This window comes from Diospyros lotus, chromosome 1 (genome assembly GCF_014633365.1).
Source record: "Diospyros lotus cultivar Yz01 chromosome 1, ASM1463336v1, whole genome shotgun sequence".
NCBI classification, from domain to species: Eukaryota; Viridiplantae; Streptophyta; class Magnoliopsida; order Ericales; family Ebenaceae; genus Diospyros; species Diospyros lotus.
In genome coordinates, this window is record NC_068338.1 from 34,340,908 (window position 1) to 34,362,627 (window position 21,720).

At 34.9% G+C, this 21,720-nt stretch overlaps 2 protein-coding genes across 3 annotated transcripts; both read right to left on the minus strand.

The window, feature by feature from the left end:
* Positions 1-2,000: 2,000 nt before the first annotated feature.
* LOC127789034 (uncharacterized) lies at positions 2,001-5,684 on the minus strand. 2 transcript variants are annotated; one of them, XM_052317818.1, is made up of 9 exons: positions 5,204-5,684; positions 4,640-4,673; positions 4,231-4,467; positions 3,858-3,947; positions 3,219-3,284; positions 2,997-3,088; positions 2,834-2,881; positions 2,589-2,696; positions 2,001-2,415 (listed from the first exon to the last, which is right to left on the minus strand). In XM_052317818.1, exons 1-9 carry the CDS (start codon positions 5,509-5,511, stop codon positions 2,367-2,369), a joined length of 1,032 nt encoding a protein of 343 aa, XP_052173778.1. In that variant the 5' UTR covers positions 5,512-5,684; the 3' UTR covers positions 2,001-2,366. The 2 variants fall into 2 exon arrangements, with proteins under 2 accessions (XP_052173778.1, XP_052173850.1); XM_052317890.1 differs by lacking the exon at positions 4,640-4,673 and having other exon boundaries at positions 5,204-5,682.
* Positions 5,685-6,409: 725 nt separating this feature from the next.
* LOC127788950 (uncharacterized) lies at positions 6,410-14,867 on the minus strand. Its single transcript, XM_052317703.1, has 8 exons — positions 14,350-14,867; positions 13,139-13,172; positions 12,756-12,995; positions 8,271-8,360; positions 7,452-7,517; positions 7,012-7,103; positions 6,860-6,907; positions 6,410-6,772 (listed from the first exon to the last, which is right to left on the minus strand). The coding sequence occupies exons 1-8, from the start codon at positions 14,700-14,702 to the stop codon at positions 6,655-6,657; spliced, it is 1,041 nt and encodes a 346-aa protein (XP_052173663.1). The 5' UTR covers positions 14,703-14,867; the 3' UTR covers positions 6,410-6,654.
* Positions 14,868-21,720: the final 6,853 nt, after the last annotated feature.

A 21,720-nucleotide genomic window follows, 5' to 3' on the forward strand; every position in this document is an offset into this window, starting at 1 on the left:
CATAGGCTCACAACAAATAAAATGCTAGAAGTCTCGGATTTAATTTGATTTAATTTAATTAAAACAAATGAATAATAATTCAATAGATAAGGCTAAGTGCCAAAACAAAGTAAGGGAGAAGACTAAATACGAGAAATCACGGGGTCTTTCACGGGAATTGAAAAGCACGAGGAGAGGGTTAGGAGCTTGCCTTTACACGGCCGTTTCTTCTCTTTCTTGCACTCCCGCTGCGAAGTAAAACGTTTAATAGCGATTAATAAATTCATGGCTCGCATTAATTAAATCTAACCGCGTAATATAAATAATTTAACAGCCTAAAATTCCACGTAGGCGCACCACAATTAAAATCCCAACGAGTCTCGCATTTATTTTAAATTAATTCACACTAATAAAATCCTCGAAGCCACCTTCATAAATTAAATTTAAATCAAACGACTCAAAATTCTATAATTAATAAACGAGCCGAAACAGACGAAGGGAGGTCAAATAATTTGATAACGAAAGTAATGACGAGGTGGGTGAAAAGAACTTGCCTTAACAGAGATATCCTTAGGCTCGTTTCGACTCAACACGGTAAAATTTATACAAACTGCAATATCCCAATTAATTGCTAAAATTAACAAAATTGGACGCAAAAATGAAATTCTGACCGTATAGAATATTAATTACTAGCTGCTCTACATACCTGGGTAATTAAAACTTGAATTAAACTTGAATTAATCTGGATTTAAGCACCAAAATCATCCATTTTCACGTTCACGCGAGCACTGGAATTTCTGTAATTGCTCACTGTTCGAACCAGCATGAAAAACGCCCGATTTGGGCTTTAAAAAGAGGCAAAAAGCAACGGCTGAGGCGCGGCCACGTGGCAGCGCGCGGGTGGCCGCTGGAGGCCACCGCCATAGACGAAACGGCGTCGTTTTTGGACGCCTGGGCTGAATTAAAATCAGCCGAATTTCACTGCCTCGCGCGCATGCTCGCCCGCGGATTCGATCCCGCGCCTCGCCCACGGCTGCCCTCGCGCGCGACCGCTTGCGCCCGCGCCCGCCTTTACCCCTATGGTGCCCCCCATTAAATTTAAAGGGGTCTTCGGCCCCTTTTGCGGAAAATGCGCCAGCCCCCTTCCAACTTCCTTTAATTGCACTAACGCCCACTTAATTAATTACATTAACTCCCGAAATTTTTGAAAATCCCACTATTGAATTTCTTTTAATTTTCCTGTAATTCCAGAAATTCCTAATACAAATTAATTAATTATTTTAATTTCTTATTTCCTTAAAATCACATAATTAAATTTTATTAAATCACAACAAATTATTTTAATATTTTCTTTAAATTATATTATCACACTGCATCAATAATTAATTTAATTCTTAATCATGGGTCACTACAATAATCTCAATCATTAATGATACCAGGAGTTTGTAAGTTGGAACATCTTATTTATACTAATAAGTTTTTAAAGTATTTGCCAACAAGAGCTTATTAGTAAAGGTAATTTAGACATTTACTTGGTAACATCAATTTATCTTGAGATAATTTGTAAGTTTCCAGAAACTAGGCTATAGGTATTAGCTTACCAAATAAGTTGTTTCAAGAGCGTATTAAGTTATAGATAGCTTTAAACTCTTTGTAACCAGTACATATTTTTTGTTTACCATCATTGCAACTTTGGCAATTTTCTTTTTTATGTATCTTCTTTCACATATTGATGGTGCTAATAGGATTGCTCATTTGTGACTAATGAGTGTTGTTTGAGTTGTAGAAACAATTTGTCTGTGAAAGATGAAAATGGTTTTTCTGTTTTATAAATAACGATAAAGCCTATGTAGAAAAATTATTACATCTCAACTCACGTAAAATGAAAGAGTTTTATACACTTAAGATCATCCTTCCATTCATTCGCATTTGCAGGCATAAGCCTACTCTGGTTAAGCATTGTCGCTTGGTAAGAGTATTTTCAACATCTTATAAGTTAAAAGAGGCCGAAGACACATGGGTATATGAATATGAAGCCTTTTCAAGTTGTTTTTAGTCCCCCATGTAATTGTGGATGAGAGTGATCCCTCCATTTGTTTGTATCTGTAATTTAACCTGTACCACCACTGAACTCTACAATAACTTGGGTATTTGCATCTCTAAGGGACATAATAAGACAATAAGACATCGGACTATAACGGAACGTAATGGCAACGCATGCCTAATTGTATCGTGTTGCACCTCAAGAACTGGGGAGCCTTTTCAATATGGGAAGCATGAAGCAGAAAGCCTTTTACAACACTAACTACTTGGATCAAGCATTTACTTTATGTTGATTTATAATAACCGATAAGGCACTGATATAGTCGACGACGAATTACAGTTGATCAGGTCTGTTTCTTCTCCATAGAATTCCTGCTACTGGCATTCACCGGCCTGCCAGAAGAGACAATTGTTAGCAGGACACAAAGTTTGAAGTAATCCATTGGCATAAAGGTTCATTTGAATCAATTAATATGAACATGAGTGATTATAATTTGACAAAATTTTATGTCCAACAAGAAAATGGAAGCGGCATTCTTTCTTATGAGAAAGGGAACTAGTACAACCTTAGAAATGCATTGGGGAAAATCCTTGAGAAAGTCCACACTTTTGCTTTAACAAGCAGCACATATATTCCATAACAGGGAAGGTGAACCAAAGCCAAGGCAAAATACCTGTAACAACAAAATTCCACCAATTTAATAGCATGGTTCAGCAAATCACTGGAATGATATCTTAGCATGCATAATAGGAACAAACCCAGACACATAACATATTTGAATTTATGATGCATACGAAACAAGCATGTTACCAGAGAGGCGCCCATGGAGTTGAGAGCTCAAGGAAAGGATATGGCCACCTTTAAGATATATAATAATTGTGAAATTTATTAGTAAGCCCTTGCCAACCCAGAGAGAGAGAGAGAGAGAGAGAGAGAGAGAGAGAGAGAGAGAGAGAGTGAGATTGATTATTACCATGTAAAACCGCAGGCATGAAGGATCCATTGGAAGACAACATAAGATACACTCCAAATCACAAAATAAGGAAGCCCATACCAAGTAAGCGGCTGAAATATTGATTGGAAAATAGTTCAGTTAAACTTGCTTAGACAAAACGCCAAAATCCCATTGCATCCATTGCCGTGATGCTCAACTAAAGGCATGGTGATATGTTAATGGGTGATACTTTTGACTTGCCTGGCTATTGAGCACTGAATCAAGAATGAGGAAAACAGCATTCACACTATGTATGGATCCAATCAACTGCCACACATTATCAACAAGATACAAACAAATTAAGACGTGAAAGAGCCCACTAAATTTAGCAATTCAATCTGAACAACAAAGTTCAATATAATCTTCAACATCACGAGAAATCACGAGTGCCAAACTTTTTTGTGTGTGCACAGGTGATACTCTTTTCAACTGTTTTGGAGCAGGCCAGATGAGTTCAATGTAAGAAATCTGCTCCTATTCTGTGTATTTTTCAAGAACAAAGTGGGATGGATCCCACGCAGATGCATAAAAGAACAAGAATAAGAAACTTTCAATGTTGAAAAGCATCTGTGAGACCATCTTTCTTTATACAGAACTAGGTTTTGTTTGCAGAATTTTCCTCAGCATCTCAAACCTAACAAATCATCCAACTATATTCACTGTAAAATTGCTCAAGGTTTCTATATCTCAAAAACATTTAACATAATTCCAATAAGGAGAATCAAGAACTAATGGCTCATGGGTGGTATCAGTGGCATGGCGCTAAGAGAGTTGGACCTAAGGGCAGAATAAGACAAATTTAGCGCTAAAAGGGGTAACTGTTTCTGGAAGAATACTCACCAGGGTGAGTTGAAATTTGTCACCGAGAAGAAACGGGACTAGAAGACACCAAAATACAATATCTGTAAGCATAACAGCACCTGCACAAGTCTGTTAGAAACCCAAAATTATTTCTTCCGGTGTTAGAAGAATAAAAATCTCAAGACCACAACTGAAGGCCTTTGGGCGCATGTTCTGGTGCTTCCGAAGTGCAAATGAATTATTATGTCTGCAACCTTGAGATTAATAATCAAGGAGTGACCAATTTCAAGCACTGGAAGTGAATTCCTGATCTGTCCTACATCAGGAAGCAGACTTGAGAAGAATATAACAGAGTTCATATGCTCGCTCTTCTCTTATTCTATTCAGTTTGAATGGGTAATAGAAAGAGTACCTGATAAATAGCTTGCATGAGATGCTCCAAGAAACCTACTGTATGCACATTTGCCTTTTTACTATGATGGCTTTGAGACTTGATAGCATGATTGGTTTCCTCTGGATTCAAAAATGATGTGCCATCAGATTCATTCTCTTTAGAACTCTTTTTCAGAAATTCACTACTCATTGTTTCATCAGTAAACCGTTTCCTGGAGTGGATCCAGCATCCACGGGCAGATATAAAGGTTGCAAGCTGCATGTAAGGCATAAATCACGAAAAAAATCATAAGCAGAATCTGGTTTAAAATAAACAAGGATTGTATTTCTCTCTCAGAAGGGAAGTATATCAAATCATGGTTTATTCACATAACCTTATGCCTGGTGTCTATGAAAGGGAAAAACAAAGGTATGGATTGAGGACATACTGCAAAGTAGATGGTGACCAATGCAAAAGTCCACCTTCAGATCAAATAGAGCACAAGAATAGGTAATTAGATTTCAAGAATAGTTAGCATAATGCTCAAATCTCTATCAACGTCAACTAAGCAACTTCGAGAGAAGGGAAAGGCAGAATCACCATTAGTTGGTAGTTTTTGATGAACTCAACTTAAAATAGAGTTTATCTTCACCCATTGCCTGTATTCAATGTATTCACGCTCTAAATACATGGTAAAATATTATTGAATTTAACGTGGTATTTCAGATACATTAAATATTTTCTCCAAATATATCTACCCCTCCAACGAAATAGGGAGGCAAATACGCATCCCACAAACAAAAGAAGTTTATCTACTAACCGCGGAAAGCAATATATAGAAGCATCTAACTGCAGAAAATGGGAGCGATAGAGCGCAGATGATGGTATTTGTGTAGAAGCACCACGAATAATCGAAGCGGGAATAAAATTCCCAAAGCATAACAGAAAACCCTAATTTTCTTAATAATCAAGCGGAGAAGGGGGTTTAAAGAAAGGCTGAAACGAAACATACTGAGTGTAAAAGTAGAAGGCGAAGAGGCCCCGGAGGAGAGCGACGATGTGATAGAGGAGGAAAGCCATGGAGGCGAAGGCGAAAGCTCTGAAGAAGAGAAGCCAGAGAGGGTTGAGGTTTTTCCAGCAAGGAAGCCACAGATGAGTAGCAGAGAAGGCGAGGAGAGGCGGCGGCGGCTCTTCTCGGCGGAGGATTCTGATCGCGACCGCGAATGGAAGGAGAATGATGAGAGCGCATACTGGGACTTGCCATCGCAGCCAATACTCTAAGCCCGCCGCTTCTTCACGGTGCTTTATCGGCTCCTCCATCCTCTGCTGCTTCGGTTGCGGCTATCTGCAAAAGAAACGAGGGGAATGTGAACTGATCCGCCGACGAGTCGGACTTCAAGAACATCGTTACAGCCATGAAAATGAAATTAAAGAGAAAAAAGGTTGCTCCGTTGGTGGTTGGTGGTTGATTGAGAAATATTCCTGACACGTAATGCTGATTGCTTATCATATTCATATGGTAGATATTTTTATCATGCACCTATCATATATACTATTATAATATAATAAATTTTAAAGAAATAATTATATTATTTAAATTTGAGCTTAAGAATTCTAAAAATTCATTAATTTGTGAATAATTTCACCATTATATTAATATTTATTTATTTAATTTTTTTAAATAAGTAGAAAAAAATAAACTACAACCACCTAATGAATCTTATCTTGTATTTTTTTTTTATTTATATACATGACAAAATATAATTAAGTAGGATATTAGATTAGCATAATAATAATATGATGCCACAATTATTTTAAATGGGACATAGTATTTAATTCTTTTTAATGGGTTGATTGGGTAAATTAATTTAGTTTTAACAATTAATAATTATTTAAATCAAAACAAAGGTAGGTAAGTTAGATATTTTGCCAATTATCCATCTGTTAGTCCACCAAAGAAGACAGAAAATTATTATTACCTTGATCTCATATATTAGTGGTTTTAAACTTTTAGCAAATGTTATTTTTTTTGCTTTTACTCTGAACCTTTTTCTTTTATAAAGATAATCATAATTTTAAGTAATGTACACTTATTTAAATGTTATTCATAATTTTAATATTATAATAAATAATGTGAGTTCAAGGTGAGTCACCACTTTGTACTGCCTTTAAAGACAAATATTTACATTCACTTTATAAGGTAGGAAAGAAAATAAAAAGTCACCCAAGTATGTATCTGCACTGCATTAACAATCTCAGAACTAAAAGAGTAAGCTTATATGCATGCAACTATAGTCTATAGCAGAAGTAATCTCATTCCTTTAGTATAGTTGACGAACAACAAGGTGCATGCAGTAGTAGCCATGAAACTGTCTTGCCCCTCCCCAGGCTAACATCATAGAAACCTACTTCAGCTGGATATAATACACTGTATTGTAGTTAATTTGGCGAATAACGAAGAAACTAGCATAACTTCACAAATGCTTCAGGGAACCATCTTGGGAAAAATGTTTTTTTGGCCCTTACAAGCAAGAAATATAGTCCGTAGCAGGGGATGTGAACCACAGCCAAGAGAAAATACCTGTAGGATGAATAACATTACTAGGTTCCCTATATGCAGGGCCAAAATAAGAAAACCAAGTTTTTATCAATGGTGAAAACAGTTTACCATAAAGCTACCCACTGTGATGAAAGATCAAGGAAAGGATATGGCCACCTGCAGAAACTCTCCAGATTTAGTGGGCAGTTCTTGAAGCAACTCCCAAGTGAGAAATAAAGTTCTTTCAGCATTGATCATATACAACAAAGATTAAATTTTACATTGAGTAACCACAGGAATGAATGATCCACAGGAAAATGACATAGCAGCAGCTCCAGAGCACGAAATATGCTAGTCGGAACCAAGGAAATGGCTGCCAAACAACAAAGATTTTCCATCAGGCAAATGTAAACTATTGAAATAAGGAGGGGAAAAAGTACGGTAACAGATTGAAGCTCATAAGAGACTCTATCATGATGGCCCTTTCTTTATAAAAATGCATAAACCAGTCCTTTATTTATTTAATTTTCTCCTTTTGCCACTGAGGGGAACACAATCAATTAGCGGCAGCATGATACGAAGGGAAATGAAGATGTAAACACGATTGCTCTAGAAGGAACCATTGATTAATGTTATCCATTTTGCAGGATGGCTCCGACCCTTCGGTTAGTCTAGTTAACTGAGCTCTGTCGTATCCCACTCTTCATGGCATGATACTTACAAGGTTACTAACAGCAGTATCAAGAAGAAGGAAAGCGGCATTTAGTATATGCATGCACCCCATCAACTGCAAGCAAGTTAAACACAGTATCAGAGTAGCACTGACGTAAATACTCAAAAAAAAAAAAAAAGTCAAATCATTAATTCCACAGTGCTTGGGCATTTGAAAGTGTTTTACCTAAAGTACAGACTTTTTTAGTTCCTACTTGATCAAATATCAACTTCCAATTGAACAAATAACGGAAAAATGTAGAATCTAATAAATTATGTCCTTCAGAAACAAACACGAGGAGAAATTCTTTGCAAAAGATAGTTGTCCTATTACAATCATGGCATCAGATTTCTTGTACTACGAGTGCACATCTATTGCAACAACCCTTCATTGCTCAAGCTAAAAATGCAATGTGCAGAACTCTTCAAACCACTTCCTTTTTGCATTGAACTTGTTTCCTGTACTCAGAGTGCACATCTATTGAAACTAGAGACTTATGGCAATTGACAGAGGAGCACGTTCAAAGTCTTCAGAATGACTTCATGTATAATGCCATCCATGGCCGATGGCAGCAGTGAAAGAGAGTAGGGATATAAAGCAGGAGTAAGTTTCCCTTGATTCCTACCTAACAAACCCGACCCCAAACACAGATCTAGCAGCCAGTAAAACAAAAAAGTACGTCAATTTAGTAACTCAAATTTTAATGTCAAATGCATAGGAAATGAACTGAGGGGAAGATCAACGGAAAGACAAATTGTATAAACCTCACACTGTTTATTTCCTGAGGAAACTGAAGACAAGAAGAAAGCCAACAGGAAGATATCTTACCATGTTCAGTTTAAGATGGACATTGTTCAAAAATGGGACTATGATACACCAAAACACAAGGTCAGTTAGGATAACAGCACCTGCACAAGCCTGTTCATGAAAAGAAGATCAGATTAATCAGCTATCAGAGGCATAATAACAACTGCAGCTCTAACAGAACTCAACAAATAGGAAGTCTTTGCATGCAAATGCCTGAGGTACAAATGAGGATTAGTTTTAGTGTAGCTACCATATTATACAAAGAACAGGGTCCTATTTTTCTGCTTGCAGTATCACCTCCCTTTTCAACTTTATTGTAACTGCTCCATAGAAGAAAGAAAAAGAGAGCTGTAATACTCGAGATTTTCTAAAGGACTCAAGAGTAATTTATCTTGGGTCGTAGGTGAAATTTTCAGACTTTGAGGTTATAGTGTAATTTCTCACAGTTATGAGTGATTGAATTGACTGCATGGGATGTTCTGGAACGTAAATATCTAAGGTAAAAGGTATGCCATTAACGAGAATTTCGAGATGTGATTTATGACATAGGAAGCGGTCAGATTGGAGGTGATTTTCGGTACAATTATGAGTTAGCCTAAAAGACTGAATGATGTTAAGGGATTTCTGGAAAGTCAACAGAAACCTGAGAATGTTCACATTTTGCATAAGGAATAATCCTGAAATGGTTTCGGGATGAAGTAAAAGGATTGGCGATCAAAACATGCATCCATACCTAAGTGTAATTTTTTAATTTTGCCCGAGGGAGCTTGCAAAGATGTTACTCCTAAATTTTTGGGGATGAAATGAAAAGTTTAGAACTTATAGGTCTTAATGGAATTGTTGAAAAGTTCAGCGGCATTAAGAAAAGGCCCAAATGGATTTTTGAAAATGGAAGAAAGCCAAAGTGCAAATTTCAAAAGACTGGCAGTGTTGCCAGCCGTCGGCAGCCTCTCATATCTCTAATTTCTGCTGTGGGGGGCTTCCATGAGGGGCTCTAAGCATCTAGGAGTAGGCCTAGGGCCATCACGACTAACCCTTGGTCAAGAATCGGCCATGGTGATGGCCGATTTGACAAAAAATTCTGCCGTGAGATGGCCGGAATTTCGGCCTCTGTAACCCGCCGTTTGAGGCACATCATGGATGATCCAAGGTGATCTGAAGCAAAATAAGGCATTAATGACCAAGGACTTGTCAGGAATGGACGTATTGTAGCTTGAAAATAGGTATAAATAAGGGTTGGAGATGGCCGAATACTTCAAACAATTAAACTCGAAAATGGGTATAAATAGGGGCTTTTGCTCTTTGGTGCATGGGGAGCAATTCTGAAGATTTTCATAAGGTTTCGAGATGGTTTGAAGCTATTTCGAAGAGTTGCCGGAAAATTGAAGCTTTGCTGGGGCTAAGGGTTTAACAGCCAAATCAGGGTGTTTTTGGCTGGATTTCCAGGCTGGGAGTAGTCCCATGGTGTTTGGAAGATCGAATAGGCCAAGGAGAAGGAGAAAGCAAGAGGAATCGAGGTCGGACTAGTCGTCGGTGGCGAAAGACTCACCAAGAAAGATGATCGAAGAAGGCACGTGAAGACACGCGCCAAGTGCCTGGCAGCTAAGGAATAAAGAAAAAAATAAGAATTTTTTTTCTAGAAAATAGGAATTTTTTTTCTAAAAAATAGGAAAATATGCTTAATTAATATTTAGGAGATTTTGGCTAAGAAATTATCCAAGCACGTGTTTCGAAGTTAGGGCATGCATATCGAGAAGACTTTAAAAGCTAAGTTAAGGTGAATGATTTTTCCTAAAAACTTATATATGTTGTGTTTTGCCTATGTTGAGCATGTTATTCACGAAGGTTGTTAAGTTATATGTAATTTATGTGTATCTTGATATATTTGTACATATATTATGGCATTGATAGTCGTGATTTTTCACTTGGTATGATATTGTTGGCATATCGATACTTGTGAATGGGATGAGATTTTGCCCCAATAGTGTTGTCGTAATTTCCCAAAAGTGTTTTCGGAACAACATATAGAAGTATCCCGTTGCCTTGTGTGCATGCCCGGATGACTGCCTAGGGTTCCGTGCTGGGCTTGATTGCCAGAGAAGTTACACTAGAGCATATGTTTGTTCATGTTTTTGCATCATGCATTCATGTAATTGTTTTGAACCTTTACTTAGATGATTCGATATCTAACTTGGGTTATACTCCTAGAACATTCAAACGTTCCAGTTGGGACTTGCAGCTAATGCAAGGAAGTGGTTGAGATGTAATAACATAAGATGACGTGTCCGATGGGTTTGGCACATTATTGTTAAAATCCCGATTTTACGCATAGGATTTTACGATTTTACGATTCGAAGACCCCCAAACGATTCAAATCCCATGTAAAATCCAATTTGAGATAAAATCCTATAAAATCTCGATTTTACATGTACGATTTTACGATTTTATGCTTCAGAGATCCCCAAACGATTTTACGATTCAAAGACCTCTATTGATTTAAGTTGTAATTTAGAGGATGCTTCCAACGTCTCAATGTCACATAGCATCTGACATTGGAACTTATGCAATGAATTGTTATATTTTACCTCTAAATTGGAACTTGATTTAACATTGATTACATAAATTCCAATGTCACATAGCATCTAACATTAATTGCATAAGTTCCAATTTACTTGATTTAAATTATAATTTTTACTTGATTTAACATTGATTGCATAAGTAAATCAAGACAAACAAGTAATTAATTAATGGACCACCCAACCCCAAATTGGGATATTACTTGATTTAATCAATGTTAAATCAAGAAAAAATTGCAATCTAAATCTAATGGAAGACATTGGAAGCATCATCTAAAGAATTTTAAGCTATATTTTACCTCTAAATTACCTATATTTTGCCTCTAAATTGCCTATACCAACCTGCTAGTTTTTTAGCTATATTTGGGAAGTATCATTTTTTGAATTATAATAAGGAATAATCAAGTTATTAAATAATATTAATTCATTTTCTACAAAATTATATTATTATAAACATATATTTACAAAAATTTAAGGGTATTTTTAAATATCTCTAAAATCTTACGATTTTACGATTCGATTTTACGATCCGATTTTATGGACCCTTTGTCGATCTCACTTAAAATCCCTATTTTAACAACCTTGGTTTGGCAAGTTGTTCCAATATTTTGTTCCTTCATGAAGATTCAGATATGTTGTAGTCATGTTGAGAAATTTATGTTCCGTATGGTGAATAGTCTTATTAAATGTAAGAATGTTATGTATTACGAATGAGGTTTGAGAATCGATCATGTAATACTGTTATGGTTCAATATTATTTTGAGGTATTTTTTGATTATATCTAAGGCATCGTTGTTCATTTGAGAGATGGTTCTCCATGTATTCTGTTTTGAAAATGAGATGTTATATTATGGTACGGATTCTTATGTTATGATTAAAGTGAATTCGGTTATGTACTATATCAAATTTCGATCTTACTTCCGCATATGTGATGATATGTTAGGAATTTTCTTTGAAATACGATACTTAAAGTGTTAAGGGATGTATAGTGAAAATATGATATGCATTTATATCTTGAGCTCCAGCATACTGACACGCTCGAAAAAAACTAGGTGTTACAGGAGCTCTGCAGAATTTTCACAATCTTGGTCCTAAACTGTTCTTAGGAAACAACCATAAATTTGAAGGTGAATTCAACAAAGGTCTGTTTGGATAGGGTCATTCGACCATTTGTTTGTCATTTGGAATTTGAAATTCCAAATCATGTATTTGGATGTATTGCTATTGAAAGTATTTGGGTTTGGGTCCAAATCCACCTTGAATTTGGATCCAAAAAATAAAAGAATATGAATTGACACCCAAAGGGGTGTTATTTGAAATGCAAATATTTCAAATTTCAAATGATTGACATTTGAAATCCTTCTATTCAAATGCAACCTAAAAGAATTTGAGGTAAATCATTGTAAATCATAACATCAAAGCTAGAGAGACCTCTAGGTGCTTGTATGGTCAACTAATTTTAGGTGACGCAATGTCCCACTAGATGTTTCAGAAGAGAGATATTCCATCCGACTTGATATGATGCAGAAGAAAAAAAAAAATTAAAAATTAGGTTTTATCAAACACTTTTTACCCAGCTTCTCCTTTTTGCCCCCTCTAAGTACTTTGTATCCTATCTCACAGAAAATGAAAATTGTAAAGGACATAATTTTTTTCTTCGTTCTTCTTTTATTTAATTAATCAACTACTAATATTGTTGCTGCTTCCTTGTTCACATCTGATGCCTGCACTTAGTTAAGAACAAAGGCATCACCTGCCAATTGACCTTATGTCCCTTAAACACAGGGCCAAGTCACAAGAATGTCAAGCAGAAGGGAAGGTAAACAAAGCATCAGAAACAAAACTAGGTTGTCACAGGAACAGACCAATGGAGTCAAGAGAATATCATATAACAAGGATAACAGATGAAATGTTGATGGAGTGAACTAACCTGATACGTGGCTAGCATAAGGTATCCCCAGAACCCGGCTTTTTGTTGGACTGCCTCTTGGTCACAGTGGCTTTGCAATTTTATGGTGCCCCTGATTTGGTTGGTGCCAAAAGCCAGGGCATCAGTAGATACATTCTGTTCCACATCAGTTATCAGAAGCTCTTCCCTTTTCCCATTATCAGAAGGAAGTTTCTTCGAGTAGTAAACCACACATCCATTTGCAGACACCATTGTCGCTATCTACATGAAGAAATGGTACAGAACTCATGCGAGTGTGGATTGAATTAACAATCTATGTCCTATTTAGCGTTCTGGGTAACAATTAAAGCATGAATTCTTCTATCTAAAGTTTATGACAAAGGAAAAGTTTTGGTTTGCCATACCCCAAAATAGACAATAACCAAACTAAAAGTCCACCTGCACATCAATAATGACACAAAGAAAATAAGTTTGAGTTGCAAAGTAGCAGAAAAAAAAAATGCCAACTAGAAACCCTATAAAAATCTAAGAAATGAAATATCAAAATTTGATAACTGACAGTACTAGGTACTACTCTAAGTTGCAATAATGCTAAGGTTATTCTTGTTGTGATTGTTACGTCACAAATTTGAGTTATGAAAACAGCCTCTTTGCAAGAAGGGTAAGACTTTGTGTAAAAACCAATCTTTCTCTACTCTCAAAATGCAAGGAACCTTGTGTTCTGGACACGTCTTTATTTATCCCCATTTCCAAGGAAGAAAAAAGGAGGTAAGGAGTTTTGGTGAGAGCACGCAACAAAAGGATGACGAACAGGAAAAAGCAGAGAGGGCAGGCAGGAATTTCAGCATGTTAATGGTGTGGGTGAAGGAGAGAGGGAGGAAGAAGATTGATATATATAAAACTAACTGACAGCATGAATTGTCTTGGATTAGTTCAAGATAAGTGATTGTCCAGAAGTCGTAATTGGAAAGAAATTTGCAAGTAGGGGTCCCTGGAATAGGACTCTACTGGCCAATAAAGGCTTTGATTACGGGCAGGCCAATGTGTCTGATCAAGAATTACTTTATGCTTCAGTCTTCAGGGCGTTTAGTGATGCGGATAAGCGATGAATCCTGGTTGGCCATATTTAGGGGGGGTTCTTTTTCAAATTGTTTTGTTGCATGCCTTCTGCATCTTGTGTCCCTTGAAATGGGATTAAGAGGGATTATTGAAGTTTTCTCAATTATAATAATTTGAAATTTTCATGGCAAGTAAGTGAGTAACAGATGTGTTAGGGTTGAGTGTGTTTAAGATCAACTGCCACACAGCCACACACCAAACACAAAAAGTAAAAAATTAATATGGTTTAGCCTCAATGTCTCATATCCATACGAGTATATGCCACAATGATGGGATAATCTACTAAATCAAAATACAAACTACAAGACCTTCCCGATGATCTCTACTTATAAATTGGAGTCACTCATATTCTAATGACTATTTATGAGGTTGCAACACCCAGTTTATTGAGACTTCTTCTGTGTCAGAATCTGTTTAGTAGTTCAGTTCACATCAATCTTTATGTAATTTAAATTTGAGGAGCTGTCGAACAAGATGAACGGATGCTAAAACTTACTCAGTGTAGTAAATGAAGATGGAGGGGCCATAGTCGAGGATATCCCAGATCAAGAATACACTCAAAATGAGGAAGGACGCAAAACGTAGCACCAAAAGCCCCAGCGGGTGCAGTCCTCGCCAGCAACTGGTCCAGAGATCGATGGAGTTGACGTAGCCCCTCCCGCTCGGAGCCGCCCCCCCGATTCCGCCGCCGTCCTCGCCGCTAGTCACCACCAAACTCTCGTACAAGCTCTTTTGTTCTTCGCATTCGCAGATGCCTTCCCTCCTCCATATCACGTAGGCGGCACCGACAAACGCCACGCCGACGATTCCGAAACAGACCAAATCATACCAGAGCACGACCAATCCCATGGTGAATTAAGGGTGATCAATCGGGAACCTGTACGCGTACGCGTATAATTATTAGACCTCAAAATGGACTAGAATAGAAAACACTGGAGATGGATGGACAGGCAAAATCATCGTAAATGAAGCTCTCTCTCTCTCTCTCTCTCTCTCTCTTGCAGCAGTCAGCAGCAGCAGTAGTAGAAGTAGAGTAGGATGTCTAAATCTAACTAATGGTTTGACAGGGAAGTGGACTGGTAGTTTTGACTGTCTGGTTTTGGCACTAATCTCCCATTCAAACTTCAAATCAAAGTTTGTTGTTAGCTCAACGGTCGCCATTTTTGGACGGAAAATGCTACATGAACCGAGAGCTAGACAACTATACTTTTTGCTCTTCACAACTTAATTTTAATATTTCTAAAATACCTTGAGATGAAAACTCATATTTATCCTTCATTTAAATCTTTGACGCTCAACCACCCATCATTACTCTTCAAGCGCGTTCATTCACTTTCTCGACCACGATTATCATAGCCATTTTATTCACCCACAATTATAACTAAACATTGCACAATTACTATTATTTAACACTGACCATTACACAACTACTATTATTCAACACCAAACATTGCTTATGCTAGTTCTCCTCGTCATAACCAATTATTAGTTACTATCAACAGTTATTATCAGCGATGGAAGATTATTATCTATTATTATTTATGTATTCCAACGAGAAACAACACAATTTACAACATTTATCACTGGTTTAATCACATAATTTACATATAAATACATGAGAGATGAATTAAAAAAATAAAATTAATTAAAAAATAAAAAATATGCCTTGAAACCCCGAATTCCCGAGTTCGAGGGCTAGAGAATGCCCCGAACCTTGGGGTTTGAGGCTAGGAGATGCCCCCGAACCTTGAGGTTCAGGGCGTGGGAGATGTCCCAAACCTCGGGGTTTGAGGCTGAGGGATGTCTCCGAACCTTGAGGTTCTGGGTGTTCGAGGAACCCTGAATCTTAAGGTTCGATAAGCATCCCGAATCCATGGATTCGGGAAAAATCAATTCTCCCGAAGTCATAAGTTCGGGAAAAATCATTTTTCTCGAAACTATGAATTCGGGAGAATGCAGAATTCAATTATATAACATATTATATAATTAATATATGTTAATTAATATAAGGTTAACATATATAATATAATTATTATATAATTAATATAATGTTAACATAATTGAGTTCGGGAGAATGAGGTTCGGGAGAATTGCATTCTCCCCAAATATATATAATATATTATATACTATTATATATTATATGTATATAATATATTATATACATATATATTATAACTATATACATATATATAATGATTTTATATATAAATTATTTCAAATGTATATAAATTATTCTGAATCATCGTGCCCCGAATATTTGGATTAATATTATATTTATTTTTTCTTGAATTAATGTTGCTTTAATTTTAATTTTTTTGAGTTAAGTACAAATCGTAATAAAATTATGTTTATTTTTATTTCTTTAAAATTTATATTAAATTTATGATATTTTGTCATAAATAAAATAAAATAAAATAAAATAAAATTTAACAACAAATACTAAAATAAAATATTATTACAAATAACTTAATGTTCGTTAAAAAGTTATAATTATAATAATACAACAAATAATAACAAATAATTCTAACAAGAAGAAGAAGAAGATGATTTAATGCGCATGGGATGTCTTTTTTGGGGATAGTGTTTGGAGGGTATGTTTGGAATAGAAATAGTTGTAAAAAATAATAAATGTGGTTGTAAATAGTAAAATCTAATATTTTACATTATACTGGTTGCGAAAAGCAAAACTTATAGTTACAAATAGAATTTCTCTAGACAACTTAGTGGACAACTCTATGGTAAAATTACAATTTTGTCCTTATGGCTGCACTCCTCACCCTACAATTTAAATAACGTTAATCAGTTTTGGATGTTCAGTGTTGAAATGGTGAAGAGGTTTAAACTCACCAGTGTGTGAGTGTAGTTGTAGCACAAATATAAATTCCGGACAAGTCCGGGTCGATTCACTGGGAGGTTTATTTAACAAAAGAATGGTTCATTCGGGTTGATTTATCCAAAGAGAACTAGTTTTCCTAATTGTGAAAAGGTTTTTTTTTTTTTTTTTGAATATTAAAAAGGTCTTGGGTTGAGGCGAGTTCAGAACCAATGCCTTATAAATCTCTTATAGTAATTTAAACAGCAATATTAATCTGAAATAAACAGAGGATCGTTTCGTAGTTATAATTCAAGATACGAATGGTTCTTAGCTAAGCAACCCTCATACATGATATGATGGTTCTGGGTTAAGATATTACTGTAAATTTTATTATACTAGAGACTATGATTTGATCGTCTGAGCTTGGGTATATCTTATCTCCAATTCTAGCAACTTTCATACATGGCATGAGAGTTCTAAGTTAGGATGATGACCCAATCCAAACTCACAAAATCATTTATACACTCAACTCGAGTTTAACTCAGATAAATCTTGCATTCATCGAGGTTTGGCTTATCTTGAGATTCAAGAACATTGGACACTGTCCTCGCCTTAACCCAAGATTAGATTTAGCTACTCATTTCCATTTTTAAAATAAATTGGCAGGAATTTAAATGACGGGAATTAAAAGACAGTATTTAAAAGACTATTTTTTAACCGACCATATAGGCGGTATATAATTTAAAGACAATAATTGAAATACTATTTTGACCGACCATATAGGCGGTATATAATTGAAAGATAATAATTGAAATTGCAAGAATTTAAAGGCAGAAATTAACCGACCATTTAGGCGGTGGATAATAAAGTAACAATAAATGACATAAGAATTTAAATAAGAAAAAGAAGAAGTAAGATTTGCAAGAGAAAATAAAAAAGAACAAGAGCAATTAAAACAACTAAAATTTCATTCAAGAATAATCATCCCTTACAAGTGCACCTAAGTGCTCTATTTATAGGCTAAAAGATGTAATGGAAACCACTTAATTATATAATTTAATAATACAAAATATCTAATTGATGATGTAAGCAATGATGTCATTTTAACCATGATGTAAGCAATGATGTCATCTTATCCCATGATGTAAGCGATGATGTCATCCTATCCCATGATGTAAGCGATGATGTCATCATATCCCATGATGTAAGCGATGATGTCATCCTATTTGTGGAACTTGGGCTTTTCATGTTTTTGGGCTTTGGGCCTTCTTTGTGTTGGGCTTGAGCTTGGGCTTGGGCTTGGGCCTTCCTTGTGTTGGGCTTGAGCTTGGGCTTGGGCTTGTCTTATGTTGGATTCTATTTGATTGTTGGGCCAAGTGCACATGAAACATCCTCTAGACTCCATAGTTGGCCCATGATTTTGAGCAACAATAATGGGTAATCCAACGTCTTCGATTTATGCCCCTAATTAATTGTAGAAGACAGCTTTCTTGCTTCATCCTGTAATAATATATAATGCAAATAATTATTTATTTTAAGCATAATTATAAAGCTAAAATAGGGATATAATTCATTAGGATATAGGAAATATTGACCCTTATCACCTTACTTTCCCCCCCCCCCAAATTTTTCTCTCTACTTCCTCTTTTTCTTCCTCCCAAATTTGCTTCTCTACTTCCTTTTCTTCTTCCTCATATTCTTCTTTCTCTCTTTCTCTCCACCATTGTTTGCCGCCGTGGTTGTTCTCATTGTCGTAGCCGTTTCTGCCGTGTTTCACCATGGACGCAGCCGTCTCTGCCGCTGTTCGCCTCCGACACACCCTCCGTCGTCACCGTACAAGGATTAGTCAAAAAGATAGCAGAAACCATCCCATCACTAAACTCTAGAAAATCTTGCAGAAACTGTACTTCCTTTACGGGTTATACTTTTGTGAAATACATATGGGTTTGCTTGCTCTCATGAAAAGAGTTGGAGCAACCAATAAGAAGAATCTGCATAGGTTTGGCATTTCAAAATAATCAAAACATCACTGGTTTTTCTCACCCTCTTGGAACATAGATGAATATAGGAAAAGTCCATTTTTCTGATCTTTTTCATCTTAGAAAATGGCTGAAACAGAGACGGAGAGCAAGGTGCAGATGTTCTGTTCATGTCATAAATATATATACATACATATAAATATATACTTAAATATATATTATAGGCACGACAAGTTCAGATATGTAGAGCAAAAGGGCCCAAACTTGGGAGATAAGGAATTGCTACGGTGTCGGGGGGAACAAACCAGGTGTCCTATTATTGCTGTTAACACCGAAAGGGAGTTATTTCATGGCTCAACCCCACCAGAAAGCATAACCAAAGGGACAGAAGAAGTAGAAAACTCAAGAAAATTTCATCTTCCATTGATTTGGATGTGGATTTATATACAAGTTACAGTGTGGCCAATCAAACTTGAAACAAACTCTTCTCTCAACCGCCAATCAAAAAATCTTTCATCTATCCAGTCCTGAACTGCTTTGACAACAGCAACTCTGGCTGCAGTGGCAGCTCTGTTTGAAGCCACGACTGCCTTGTTTACTTGTTCATCTACTTGTTAGAGGCGAACAACGGCTAAGGCGGCTGTGTCCGTGGCGAAAGATGGCGGCTGTGACGGTGACTACAATGGCGATGAGAACAGCCACAGAGGCGAACAATGGTGGAGAGAGAAAGAGAGTGTGAGAGTATGAGGAAGAAAAAGAGGAAGTAGAGTAGCAGGGGGGAAGTAAAGACAAAATTGTAATTTTACTAGAGAGTTGTCCACCAGGTTCTCTAATGGGAAATTCTATTTGTAATTTTTGCTCTTCGCAACCAATGTAAATAAAATATTAAATTTTACTATTTACAATCACATTTATTAATTTCTCCAATCACTTTTATTCCAAACATACATTTCAAACACCATTCTTCATAAAAATACCTCACGCGCATCAAACCCTCTTCTTCTTCTTCTTGTTAGAATTATTTGTTGTTATTTGCTATATTATTATAATTGTAACTTTTCAACGTACATTAAGTTATTTGTAATAATATTTTATTTTAGTATTTACTGTTAGATTTTATTTAATTTAATTTTATTTAATTTATGATAAAATATAATAAATTTAATATAAATTTTAAAAAAATAAAAATAAACATAATTTTATTACTATTTTCATTTAACTCAAAAAAAATTAAAATTAAAACAACATTAATTCAAGAAAAAATAAATATAATATTAATCCAAAGATTAAGGGCAGGTTGATTCGGAATAATTTATATACATTTGAAATAATTTATATATAAAATCATTATATATATGTATATAGTTATAATATATATGTATATAATATATTATATATAATAATATAATATACATATAATATATAATAGTATATAATATATTATATACACTTCGGGAGAATGCATTCTCCCGAATTAAACATATTATTTAATATAATATGTTAACATTATATTAATTATATAATATGTTATATAATTGAATTCGACAGAATTGCATTCTCCCGAATTCATAGTTTTGGAAAAAATGGTTTTTTCTGAACACATGACTTCAGGAGAATTGATTTTTCCTGAATCCATAGATTCAGGTACTTATTGAATCTTGAGATTCAAGATTTCTTGAACACCCAGAATCTCGGGATTTGAGGCATCCCCTAACCCCTGAATCCCGGGGTTCAGGGGTATCCCTTAGCCCCCGGAACCTCGAGGTTTGGGACATCTCCTAGCCCCCGAACCCTGAGATTCGGGGTTTCAGGCTTATTTTTTTATTTTTTAATTAATCTTATTTTTTTAATTCATCCATCGTGTATGTATATGTAAATTATGTGATTTAACTAGTGATAAATGCTGTAAATTGTGTTGTTTCTCGCTAGAATACTCGTTATCGTTTTTGTCAAACTCTACGTAAATAATAGTGGATAATAATCTTCGATCGCTGATAGTAACTAGTAATTGGTTATGGCGAGGAGAACTGGCATGAATAATATTTGGTGTTGAATAATAGTGATTGTGTAATGGTCGATGTTGAATAATAGTGATTGTGCGATATTCAATTTTAGTTGTGAGTGAGTAAAATAGCTGTGCTAATCGTGATTGAGAAAGTGAGTGAACGCGCTTGAAAAATAATGATAAATGATTGAGCATCAAAGATTTAAATGAATGGTAAATATGAGTTTTAATTTTAAAATATTTTAGAAATATTAAAATTAGGTTGTGGAGAGCAAAAAGTATAGTTACAAATATAATTTGCCTTGTCTAATGTAGTATTTTCCTTTTTGGACCTCTTTTATTTCTCTTTCTTCTTAATTGGAAATTGATCCAAAGTGTCATTTAAATGATGCACATATATATTTTAAATAGTATTTAAAAATAAAAAAAGTTTTATAAAATAAAAAATGAAGCAAAGGAAGATTAATTAAGAACTTAATTAGAAGTTGAGCTTAGGGGCGTTTAGAATAAGAGAAAATTTTAAATTCTTGAAATTCATGATTCTTAGGAATGTTCTTGAAAATCTTTGAAGATTTATGTAATTTTATGTTTGGTTAAATTTAAATATTCTCAAGAAGGTTGAGCATTTTTTTTTTTAAAAATCTTACATTCTTATATTTAATTTAAATATAACATTTTTGAGAATTCATGTTCTTTTTTTAAAATTATTCTTATTTAATTTTTTATTTAAAAATAATAAATTTCTTTTACTATTAAAATATTGGGACCCACAACATCTTTAGAAAGTAAAAAAATTGTCATTTTTTTACACATTATGTATATATATGTATGTGTATATATATAATATATATACATAATATATATGTTTATATGAATATTTATTTTAATATATATAATATTTTATAATAAATAATATAAATATATTATAATATATATTTTTATAATTAATATATAATATATATTAAAATAAATATATTATATATATAATATGTTTGTATAGGATTATAAAAGAGTAAGAGATGTTTTAGTCTTTTTCTTTGTTAAAAACATTCCATGAGAAATTTGGAT